Here is a 12,932-nt window from a genome sequence, read left to right as displayed (position 1 = left end):
ACAGCTACTGTTCTGTGAGATAAACCATCACCAAAACCACTATCCAGTTCATGAAAATTAAAAAGAATTGAATTTCACTGCCTGAATCATGGTATCCATAGTTAAAAGCAGCATGCATGTAATTTCCTCTTACTCCACAGCTGGATCCTAACAAGCAGGCCAGTGCTACGGCTGGCCACCTGCACTCCAAGCTCTACCCATGCATACAGAAGGAAGCTCTGCCTCGCTGCTACTCCTGCAGCTGATGCCCTTTTCAACCATGTTCATACTACCTGACAAAGCCTGGCCCGAAACAAACACAAGTCAAAAGAACTGTTCTGCTTGGGAAAGCATTCGAGCTTGTGCTTACACCCCACTCAACCCAAGACAGTTGATGCACTTCAAAATTCTCCCTGAATGAGAATACACTGGAGTAGAGCCACTGCCAGACTGGGACAGAAAATACTGTGCTCAAGCCCTGTGAAGAAGACTCCATGCCAGCTTCTGCTGCACTGAGATCAAGGAATATCAGAGCAGATCCCCCACGTAACAGAAACTCACCACAGAACTAACCTGACTCCTTTAAGGAGCTGATAAACAACCCTGCGGTGCCAGAGGGGGCTCTCCTGCATTATGCAGGATAAACACACATGACCCTCTCTCCCACAGAGCCACCAAATGATACTGGACCTGAAGCGCAGTGAGCAAAGGCAACGTAGAAGAAGAGGTACAAATACATCTGCACCCTCTTCACACACATCTTCTGATGAGCTCTGTCTGGAAACATCATCATTGCATCTTAATTCTCTCCCTATGCACTTTGCTATTGTTCCTGAATATAACTGTCACAGAGCAGGAGACAAAAGAATAAAATCGTTCTCCAACAACACTGAACGTTGAAAAATAATTAATTAATATCCTTTCCTGATTAGTTTGTAAAGTAAAAATAAATACTGACATTGCTCAAACGTTAAGCAGTCCTGGATTGGCATTTCTGGTACAGGAATTAAAAAAAATAGAAACTTCATTCTTCCTTACCAAAACTATGCAGGTAACAAAAGCAATTATGCAAAGCAACAGTAAATGTACAGAAAAACATACACACGTCTCCATGCTTAGTTTTCCTTCTCCTCTTTCCCTCAAATGAAGTATTTTGTGATTCAAAAAGATCTATTCAAGATCACTGTAGAGCTGTAATCTACTAGAGACTAACCCAAAGCAAACGGACTTTTCAGTACAGTCTCTCGGTCTGTTTGGACAGGCAACATCTCAGTCTTCCTGTGCAATACAGCCCTCACCCAGCAACGCACTTAAGCCTTGGCTTCATTTTAAAGACATTAGCTGTTCCTTTGATTCACAAAACACCACAGATATTAGAAGTTATTAAGATACTTGAGTGCTTTGTTGGAACAGGGCTTCAAAGGACCCCAATAGTCAAAAATATCCATCTAGTGTTGAGTAAATAGCACAGACAGGACCTCCTCTGTGAGGATCACTGGGGTGGTACAAGTCAGTACATACCATAATTCTTTCCAGAAACAAATGTTTAATGAAACATTCATTTCTGCTGGCAACAGAGACTTTGACACAAAAGAGTAGATCGAAACACCAGTCACCTGATACATTCAGTACTTGGACCCAAGTGTTCATTATCTCCCATATACATAACCAGCTCTGCCTATTATGTGTATATACATATATTCCTCTCCTTTAATGAAAAAAGATACCTTGGGCTCCAAATACTTAATATAGTGAACAGGATTTCAGTACCAGATATTCTTCTGTTACTCCTTTTAATGTATAAAATCTTCTCAATTTCTTATGTGAGGAGAATCTGCTTTCCAAATTTTTTATTTAATGGTAAATAAGAATGTTTTAAGTTCTTTTTAGAGACTTTCAGGGTTCTTCAGATTATGTGCAAGTTTCCGCAAAGAAAAACAACAGAAAACATCTGAAGCACCTAAAGTCTTAACTGATGCACATAGTAATCAAAGCAACATGTCAAAACAAGTTAAATTAAAACAAGGAGGCCAACAGAACACTAAAGTCTTCCTGCAATCCCAACAGAAATCATACATTCAGTCTTCAACAGACCTCTAAAAACCTTACACAACTTTTAGCCAGTGTGTGACTCGTTTGAATGGTAATAATGGCATTGATTTCAGCTACTTTATGGCTATTTATATATGGCTATATAAACTGAGGATCTGAAATCTTTAGAATCTGGCTGGTCTTATTATTCCTCTGTGTGAAGCCTCCAGAACTTCACAATGCACTTGCTTCACATGCACATGCATGCTCAGTCCTTTAACCTGGGAATGTGTTTTATACCAGCCTGTTAGAATTTATTTATACATAAACAGAGAAAAGCCAAGATGAGCTTATGTTAAAAATCTTTGCAGTATATGAAAACATAATTGGGATGGACTTCAAATACTTCTGTCCCACTGCAGTGACAAAAGAGATATTACTAGTTAATTTTTGAGCGAAGGAGGGAAGGAATGTTTACCTCATGTATGTATAGCACTGAGTTTCAAGGGAATTAATTTATTTCTTTACTGGGATACTACAGTCTGAAAGAGTTCCTTAGAATAGGAACTTTCAGCTAAATGCTGCTAGCAGATGGCTGGGAAAAAGCATATCTAACAAAAAAAGGAGTGGCAAAAAATACTCAGAGCATGCATTTTCTTAGGAACACCAGTGGAGGACCAAACTTTTGGCTACCATAATACAATATGAAGTTACAGTATATTGTGATAAACGCAGTCATGATTCATGTCAAAAATAGAATGTAGTGTGGTAAGTGTAATTGTTGTACCCTGTGTAAATCCAAAACCTGTATCCCAAGTGTAATGAATGGGCGCGTGTGGCTCTCCTTTCAGACAAAGTAAAAGCTCCCCCTTCCCCTGAGGCAATCGCTGCTTAGAAAAGCCTGCCAAAGGAGATAAGGAAAGCCCGCCAGGGAAAGCCTGCCAAAGGAGACAAAGACCCTGAGACTTTGAAAAGCAAGCCCGAAGGAGAGCCAACAGGAGGAGAAGACGTACCCTACCGACCCAGTGGGGAAAGAGCGGGATGAACATCCGGCGAGAAGAGATTGGTCAAGATCCAGGCATAAAAGATGCTGCTTTTAGGACTCAGGTGTGCGTGTGGTGGAACTAATTGAGTTCTCCACGCACCCAGCGCTGTTTTTGCTTATTGTTTCTCAACCTAAATTGATTGAACCCAAAATAAAATTGTTTTAATTGTTATCGTCTATAACAGTATGAGGACATGTTGCAGACTAAAGAGGCAAAATAAGAAAGCCTACAAACAGAGGAACAGGCACAGAAAACAAGACAGCATCCAAGGAAATCATACTGCTAAATTGGTCTAGATGGGAGAAGACAGCATTGTCATTGTGTAAATTAACAGTCAGTTGTTACTTCACTTGGTACACTGCAATGGATTTTCAATGTGGTATTTGGTAAATGCAAAAGACGAACCCTGAAGGTATTTAATGCCATGGATGTCACATTCTTTCATACTCAGCTAGCCTACAGCTGGACCAGCTGTGTGCAACAAAAGAGTAATTTGGCCAATGTACTCTTTTGTCTGCTTGCAAACAGCATCTGAACTGCCTGTAATACTTGCAAATATTTTGAGTCATGAAACAATCAGGGCACATTGTGCCAAGGGATTTCAGCTTGTGCCTTATATAAAACAGTTCACAGTTATGAGCATTATTTAGGGTAGCCAAAATTCTTAAAACTTCTCATATCAGACACCCTTATATATCCATACCTGCTTGTTATTATGCCTGGAAAAGCAGCACAGCTGTACAAAAGCTCTTTTTGGGAAAAACCGGCAAGAACCTATGCAAAGAGGTTGTGTAAGGATTATTTTTTTTTTTCTTACAGTAAAGACTGACCTTGCTTTCACAGGTCAATCTTATTTTCAGGGAAAGTACAGCTAACCTTCCTAAAACATGTGACTTGACTTAAAGTCTTCCAGAACATACGCTTAATGTGTTTAACAGACACATGCGGTCTGTGTCTGTATTGGTAAATTAAACACAGCCTGGGCGTGGGCCACGAAAACTGGGAAACAATTGTCTTCACTGCTAAATAGCACGGCTGTAGCTCAGCACAGCCAGAGGTCTTCCAGACAATGTTTGGGCTCTGCCTAGAAGTTAGTATGGCACGAGGATCATTCCTTTTAGCCCCAGCTGTCTGAGGACTAACAGACCTCGCCCTGGAACCATTTAGTTTACTAGTACAGACACAGCCATGAAGTTTTCAAAAACAGCCTGTGAACTGTGACTGCTAGTGGTCAGCTAATGCGCAAGGTTTCTCTTCATCTAGTCTACTGTCATGGACTGCTGAGCTCCTCAATGGTTTGCTGACACTGAGCTGCTTCCAATCTACAAGACTTCAGCATTCTGATAGGAACAACATTTACATAATTTGTAGGTCTGACGCGGAAGTCTGTGACACTACAGTAAATGCACAGTAATGACAGAAGGTAGTGGAATTCGCACAGAAAATCACCAAGGTGTCCAACCTGAGTATGGGTCCCACAACTTCGTTTTGGGTTGAAAATCCAAACCCATGAAAATCGGGGACAAAATTCACATCAGCTTGGAACCGGAATTCCTTCTGCCAAGTTTACAAAGGTTGAGATATGCAAAACAAATGTATGCTTCTTTTAACAGTTTCATTGGTGTTTAAATCAATTAGCTATTAATTCCCATGTCATGACTGTAGACTTGGGGAAGAGAACAAAACTGCTTGGCATGATCAGACCTGCAGTATTACAAGGTATTTTGTATATTTTGAGAAGAGTTCTACACGTGGTGTGTTGCTGATACAATGAACACTGCCATATGAGGCAGTCACAAATGTTTTAATACAATATGCCAAGCTTTGAGCTGTGCATAGCTCTTGCACTCATCACGCTTTAACAATCACTCAGTCTTTAGGGAAAGATTCTGCTTTCACAATTTAAGAACAAATGAGCCTTGGAGTGCTTTGATGTTTTCAATTGCAGGAGGTAGATCAAACAGATAACAAGCAGAGTTACTATTTTAAATATCACAAATATTGAGGATTTAAAAGACACTGCAAAATAACGTTTTTTCAATCATTCAGTGACAGTTTGAACATGTCTGCCTGTGCTACCTATTGATGCTTCCAAATATAGACCACAGGTTAGGGCAGACTCAGAATCTGCCTTTTCCTCCTATCATTACAGTTTTCAGATATGAGACCAGCTCGACAAGTAAAGCACCAGAATTCTAAATTTAGACAGAAACAAAAATAACGACCTGAATCACTTTAAGTGTGTTTTTAAAAAGTATCCATATTAAAAAGTTATCTTTACCTTATTAATTAATACATTTACAGGCTTTCGGCCATAAGGGGTAATTCTGTGGAAAAGAATTGCAAAATAATACATAGAAAATTGCAAAGATGAAACTCTGAATTTAGAAAGATGAGAGAATTCTATTGTCTTTGCATCCCCCATTTTGCATCTCACTATCTTGTCAACTATAGATGACATTATACTACTCTGGCTACCAGGACTAGTATCCTAGTGACTTTATCATGAAATTGGTTTTCATAAGGAAGGTTCCTGCAGCCAGGTTTTAAATTACAGTTACACTGCCTTGGTATTTATATTCTGTGGTGTAAAATTCCCTTCTATTTCTTCTTCCTAGTTAAAGCCAGAAAGTGTAATGAAAACATGACCCAACCCAACTGGATTGATTGGCTTAACACTGTATGTCCACTATCCCATTGTGGTTCTCTATGGGCTAGGCCGTAACAGCATCTAGCTGGGCACTGGAGACCGGCCTGCCACAGTGAGACAATGTCAAGTGCCCTCTATTGCATATCTAAAGATCTTCCTACTGCATTGTTTTAGCTGTTTTTCCTTTACCTCTCTGCTCGAATTTTGTATCTGAGAACAAAATAGGCAATCAGGCGCAGAGAGAAGAAGAAAATTCCAAGAACAATGAAGTCCAGGTAAAGTTTGGCATTTTCTACATCCAGTTCTCTCAGAATGGCCTCTGATTTTTGAAAATGGCAAGTGTCATCTTTGTCACAATGCAGATCTTCTCGATCCAGTCCATAGATGGAGAGAATAACTCCTTCAAAGCCATATCTGGAAAGGACAAGGACAGATTACAAGGAAAAGTCCTGATGATCTGTTTAGAAATACTCCAACAGCAATACAATCCCTGCAAGAGCTCGGCTGAAACACCAGGGGGTTCAATATCATTCTGACACATGTGGCTCAGGGCAAGCTCTATCCCTGTTACAGCCAAATGACATGCCACTGGCATTTTTCACAAGAATAAACAAAGAAGTTTTGCCGTTAACCACTACCAGTTAGCATAATTTCTCCAAAGAAAACCATTAAAATAGAAAGCAGGCTAATTTCAGCTCGTATTCAGAAACTCCCCTTTAAAAAGTGACATAATTAATTCATTTTTTTAAAAAGTAAGCAACAGGGGTACAATTACGGTTTGAAGTCAGAAATATATTAAAGCCAGCATCAATCTAGAACGTCTCTTTCCTTCCACGCGCTGTAGTTTCACTAACAATGCCCAGTTCCCATGTCTTCCCTGGCATCATGTGCACTTAGCATTTGACTTTGCGAGCAGATACACCAGCATGGATCGCACGTCTATGACAGCTCCCTCTGGCTTTGGGAGACTCCACATGAACTAGACAATGGCTTACGGCCTCATCTTGAATTCTAGCTACTAATTCAGGGGATGTGATCTCTTAATCTCTGACAGGTCTCTGTGTAGGACCTCACTTGTCAAAGAAGAACATATTTTAGCCTGGGTTTTCTCAGTAACAGTACAGCTTGGGCAGGGCAGGGAGAAGACGGATGGAAAAACTCACCTCACCTAATTCCAGCTATATTAAGTGTCTAGTCTAAACTATCCCCCCATGCTAGCTGCCAGAGGTTCCCTGATGCCAATCATCCCATCTTAAGACAGCTGTCTCAGACAGTGAGAGTGACAGACGAAGACAGGATGTAAAATGCCCATGGTTGTTAAAACACTTGTTCAGATTAGAGATGACACAGATCCCATATCTCTCATGGCAGTGCTACTGCAGAACTTAAAACCAGGTCTTTATCCACAAGTCTACCTAGGATACAGCAGTGATTTATACAACATTTTCTTCTGAAATGAGGTGGAGGCATCAGTTTCTCAGTTGAGTATACTGTGCCTATTATTTCAGAACTCCACTATTGCAAAATCCAGGAAGATTTGAAGAGAAGACTGAGAGGGGATCTTATCAATGTATGCATATATCTCATGAGCAAGCGTCAAGAGGATGAGTCTAGACTTTTCAGTAGTGCACAGTGACAGGACAAGGGGCAACGGGCACAAACTGCAATGCAGGAGATTCCATCTGAATATGAGGAAGAACTTCTTTACTCTGAGGGTGATGGAGCACTGGGACAGGCTGCCCAGAGAGGCTGTGGAGTCTCCTTCTCTGGAGACATTCAAACCCACCCGCACACCATCCTGTGCAACCTGCTGTAGGTGAGCCTGCTTTAGCAGGGGGTTGGACTAGATGATCTCCAGAGGTCACTTACAACCCCAACCATTCTGTGATTCTGTGATCCTGCGATCCTGTGATTTGCACACTGTGTGATCCCACTGAATTCAAGGGGACTGACATGGACTTGTGGCCAATAATTTGTACTGAACAGTCCTATTTATTTCACACCATATATAGCAAAATGCAGTGAGATAATGTGGTATACATCATATGTATAATTGTACTCTAAAAGAATGTGCCGTGAACAGTCTCTTCAGCACTGAAAACAACCAACCAAACACACAAAGGCAAATAAACAGCATTTGCAGATAGGAGATTAATGACTTCATTAGCAGTACCTGACATAGGAAATGTAAGACATCCACTGGAGGTATGTTGGGATGGTATCAAAGCTGACAAAAAACCCAGAGAACAGCAGCACTGGGATGGCAGTAACTGGGCCCACAAAAGTGGCCACCTGTGAAGAGACAGAATAGACAGTCCCTTGTCAGCCAACTAGAAGAAAAAATTAAAAACTGACTTGCTCTTTCATCTGATTTCTCCACCTCCAGTGAGGAAACCAGCCTTTAAAAGAGCAGACTTTCCTTATGGCAAATCCTCTGTTCTGTGACAAACCCAAATACACAGTGCAAACTTACTCTTTAGGCAGTGGGCAGCTATGCTATAAGTTCTTCTTATAATGCTACTTCCCCAAATTATTACAGTTCCAAATACTAGGAAATTACGGATATTTTTTTTAAAATGAGATTTCTTCTGAGGGGCAGGTTTGATCTTGTTAGTAGAAGAAAAGGGGTCCCTCTCCTCTTCCTAAACCATTCTACTAGTTGACAATACTGCTGTGCTGGAACCTGTCCTTTGAAGGACTTGAACACACCAAGAAGTTTACAGAGAAAGATGGGCACTGTGATCCCCTTGCTTCTCTGGGTATGAGACCCATCTTTCCAAATATTATCCTCTCTCACTCATTCCCCACTGAGGACACACAGACCTCCCTTCTCATTAACCCCATGTGAACAGTAGCTTCAACTGGTCCTAAAACATTGTGAAGAGGAGAAGGAACATCTCCAGCTGGGTGGCTCTGGTGGGGAAGTTAGATCTTGACCCAACTCCAGCCTGTCCTCTCTACATCCCCTCCACGGCAAAGGGCCACGTAGTATCTCTGGGGAAGGCTGATGCACAGGGATCACGCAACAGGGCTATCTGGTCTCCACCGGCGGGCACAGAGAAGGAATCAAGTCTTCTACTCCAGAAATCTTGATAGCATCAATGTGTATTAATGTCAGTATCATCTGTTATCACAAAACAGTTCTGCTGTGGAATGGTCACCTTAGCACATCTCCTGTCAGGAAGCAGAATGGAGTTACATGGCCAGCTTCCAGTGTGACAGTCATGCCAACAGCTGCCTCTCTCCCTCCCTCTGCAGAATGTTTAGTTTCTGGGCATGCCTCTTCCTGCCTGGCCTCCTGCAACCTTTTTGTATGTGTATGAAAGAACCCTCTCCTGAGCTACTGATCCTCATGGCCTACCTCCACTTTGTAGATGCACAGAAATGCATCAGTTCTGCAGTTTCTAAGACCTGCTCAGCCTGAGATGAACATCAAGCGACAATCCACTCAAGCAGGGGCAGGAACAGCCCCGTTCAGATGGGAAAGGAACTTCAGAGCCTCACATCCAGTGTGTGTATATGCTTTTTATGTTGATGCAGTCAATGTTAGGTAGCAGCAGGGTTCCCCTGAGACCACAGAATACCGTCAGTACCTGAAGGGATGTAGAGGCTGCACCTATGAGAAGACCCAGTGACTGAGCCACCAGGGATGTCATGGTTCCCAAGGCTGCAAAGAGGACAAATCGGAGTGCATCAGACGGCTGTGAAGTCATCCAGTACACAATGCTGCAGTAAGCGACAGGAAACATGATCTGCAAGGAGATACACTTGGAGTCAGTCCATTAAAGCCAAACATTCCCTGTTACTCTGAATAAGATAAAAGCACGGTGAGTTTTAGCTAATCCACAGCTCTCAGCCTTTTAATTACATGACAGGCATAGCATAAGAGAACAAACACATCTGCCACAGACTGTGACATCTATCTTACTACTTAGATATTAGAAAATAGATCCCATTCACTTACAGCTCTTTTCAATTCCCCTTCTGCAAAAAAGCAAAGATGGTCATCTGATCCTAAAAAAATACTGGGTCAGGTCTCAGTTTTTGTCCTGCTGTTTACTGTGAGGGTGCTTACCAATTTGGACCTGAAGCTTCAGCACACATATGTGAACAATTTCTCCACTACTCAGATGGATAAAATACCAATACTGATCTTCTTAGCAAGTGGACTTGCCATAAACTTAAATAGTTCTTGTTTTATTGAAGAATAGAGCATATACCTGAAAAGGAACATCAGCCATGGTTTTGGCGAGATAGTAGGCTTTCAGGCTGTACCAGTAGTTCAGATGCTCTCTAAGAAATACTCCCATCTCAAGAGGAACTACAGAGAACACAAATTAGTAAGTTAGGTTGTCAGCGTGCAACATTGCACATAATAACATAGTTTATATTTATCTAATCCTGCACTGCTGCAGTCCCACAGTGGGGCTGGAACCCTGAGGCCTTTGACAGACCAGCAGTAGTTTCAAGGATCTGTAACGAAATGTAAGAGGTCAGCCCTGAAAGTTGCTCACTGTTTACACTACGTTCCAATCTACTCAGATGATCTCAGCCTCCCCTAAAGAGGCTTTTTGAATTCAAGAGGTGTCAGAAATTAGAGAACCTGGTTATTCCTTTTGGTCCAACAGGGAATCCAAAGTAACAAGTGTTCCCAGAGGAAGTATGCAACAGTTTATACTGCAGGAGTTTGCTTCTGACACCACGTAAATATGCTATCCTGTGCAGGAGTCATGACTTAGAAGTCCTAGGGAAATTATTACATCCTTCCTAAGACCAACCATGAGCTCGTGACACAGGTGAGAAGCACTGAAGCAAGGGGAAATTCCAGCCCAGGACTGTAACATTGACCTGTCCAGGTTGAGAAACACTGGCAAAACTGGGGAGAGAGGTGCCATCGGACAAGCCTATCTCTTGTCTGCCTCTACACAGCAGTTTAGTCAGTGCAAGACTTATCTCCACACCTGTCTTAGAAGTACAAGTCAAACGTTTATCTTAACAAATCAAGATACATAACAACACCCTTCCAGCCTACTGCAATCTCCTTCCCTGCTGATGTAATAGCAGGGTGATGTAATGACTGGTACTCACATGTAAGGACAGTTGGCATGAGCGCAGCAAACATAAGAAACAACATGGAAAAAAAGAGGAAGCCAGAGTTGCTGAGGACTTTCTTAGCTTCATTGCCAATGCCTAAGTAGAGCAAGCCGATGAGTAGTCCAATGCCAATGTGTGAGGTGATACGCAAGTGTGTCAGGACCTACAAGCAAGGGAAGAGTAGTATTTCTGAGCAGAAAGTCTGGGCTCAAAACCAATGGCAATATGACTGAAATCAGGTATACAGATTGCAGAAAAGGAGTGTTTATGTCCAGAAGAACTTCCATAAAAATGCTACTTTCCTACTGGCAAACTGGGCTTCAGTTAAGGAAAACTCACTCTAATGAGTTTCCCAGTGTCGATCAGACACGTGGCTATTACATTACAGAAAATTTCTTCTGCCTGTAAACACAGGCAGAAACTGTAAATGCCGCATCCTGAAATCCTACTGTCTTTGACAGTGTCATGGAGCCATTTGCCCTCATTCACCAGGATAACAGACTTTCTGACTAAACGATAAATTTATCTGAGCAAAAGAGAGGCAGAAAAGGTATTTCAGGCTTATACAGACCAAACTAACTTAATCAAGCATAAATTAGCCTTCTGTACTTTCTCTGAAGTACAGTATTCCTAGAAGAGGTATGGAAGAACAAAAGAAATAATACAATTTGGAACAATTACAAGCCTTTACAGTTGAGCAGGAAAAAAAAAAACCATCACATTCAATCTATGCATCAGAAAATAAGTTGAAGTTTTCCCTTGGTAAAGATAAGGACAGGACCGTTATGCTCCATGGTTAGGGCTCGCACACCTCTAGAGATGCTAAGTGCACCAGAGACATTCTGATCAGCTAGTTGAGCAACATACAGAACGTGAAGCTGTATGTATGCTTTTGGATTACAAGAGCCCTCCCACACAAACATGTCAGTTTATTTGTGACCAAATATTTGGTACGAGACCAGATGTGCAAACTATTCCAGATTGCAGGAAGGCAAAACTCAACAACCTACTTAATCTTTGAATGACAAATGCACTATCTGCAATGTAAAACAGCAAGGGAGAAGAACAAGTTATGGTAAAGAAATGTGCTGGCGAAACAACAAATGGGCATAATATGTATGGTCTGGAAATAAGCAGGTGCTTCCTAACCACTACAATTGCATCACTCTGCGATATCTTCCCAACCAGAGCAGGGGGGGGAAACATTTGCTTGCTTTTACTATGGCATTGAATGCAGTGTGTCCCTTTCTGAAAGGGAAGGAATACTGCGGTTATCTGACAGCAGAGGCCTGGACAGAGTGGTCCAGTAGGTTTCTTCCAGGCCTGTGGTTCTGTGTGGACATGTCTACACCAGAAATGGCAGTGTCCTCAAGAGACACCTGCCTGGGTGCAAGGCAAACGCAGTGTCGCTGCAGCACCTGGAGCTCAGCGAAGCCCAGCTTACCCTGTCACAAGGGCAACTTGCTTACCCTGAGCTCCACATGGCTCAACTGCTTTTGGTTTCCAGCCTTCCTCATTTGAATCCACCACGTGCCCACCAGTATAGATATATTCTCTGGCCTTCCACTTTACTAACGACAGGTATGTCAAATCAATATATCAATATATATTAATGTATATATTGTCTTCCCCCCCCTGTCATGTAAAGCACTGAAAACCTTCCAACATGCAGGAAAAGCAGACAAACCTTCCTCATACTTATCAAATTCCAAATTTGCCACAAAGAAAAGCACTTGGCCAACCAGTACCAATTATACTATATACTGGTGAGTTCCCCGGACAGGTGTGCATGTAAGGTCTAGTTGAGGAAGCTCACCTCCTTAACTCATCCCTGTTAATGAAGGGACAATCCCATGTAGAGGACATTTCAAAGCATCAATCAGACAATGTAAACAGTCCTCTCTCTTAAATACAAAAATTCCTCAGCTACTTAGAAGAAAAATTTGGAGTAAAAAAAAAAGTCCCACTGCATTTTGTTAATGCCAGCTAGGCATCCAAAACATTTAATAAACATACATGAAAACTGTAGGGTTTGGAATTTGAATGGAGTTATTTTTAAGAAAAAAGGTGAAAGATAGCTTTTTTTTCCTTGAGAATGAGAGTTTCATTATGTTACTCACTTCATCTTCATA

General features: G+C 41.7%; 1 protein-coding gene across 2 annotated transcripts in view; it reads right to left on the bottom strand.

The window, feature by feature from the left end:
• Positions 1–4,772: 4,772 nt before the first annotated feature.
• The window catches only part of ABCG1 (ATP binding cassette subfamily G member 1), a 54,273-nt gene continuing 46,113 nt past the window's right edge, over positions 4,773–12,932 (bottom strand). For both annotated transcript variants that reach the window (XM_040585148.1, XM_040585149.1), the window contains exons 11-15: positions 10,795–10,963; positions 9,927–10,027; positions 9,300–9,458; positions 7,880–7,998; positions 4,773–6,120 (exon numbers count right to left, since the gene is read on the bottom strand). In XM_040585148.1, coding sequence (XP_040441082.1) covers positions 5,892–6,120; positions 7,880–7,998; positions 9,300–9,458; positions 9,927–10,027; positions 10,795–10,963 — 777 coding nt within the window. In that variant the 3' untranslated portion in view covers positions 4,773–5,891. The remainder of the gene's footprint in view (positions 6,121–7,879; positions 7,999–9,299; positions 9,459–9,926; positions 10,028–10,794; positions 10,964–12,932) is intronic.

Source organism: Falco naumanni, chromosome 2 (assembly GCF_017639655.2).
Source record: "Falco naumanni isolate bFalNau1 chromosome 2, bFalNau1.pat, whole genome shotgun sequence".
Lineage (NCBI taxonomy): Eukaryota > Metazoa > Chordata > Aves > Falconiformes > Falconidae > Falco > Falco naumanni.
This window is presented reverse-complemented; position numbering and strand designations above follow the sequence as displayed.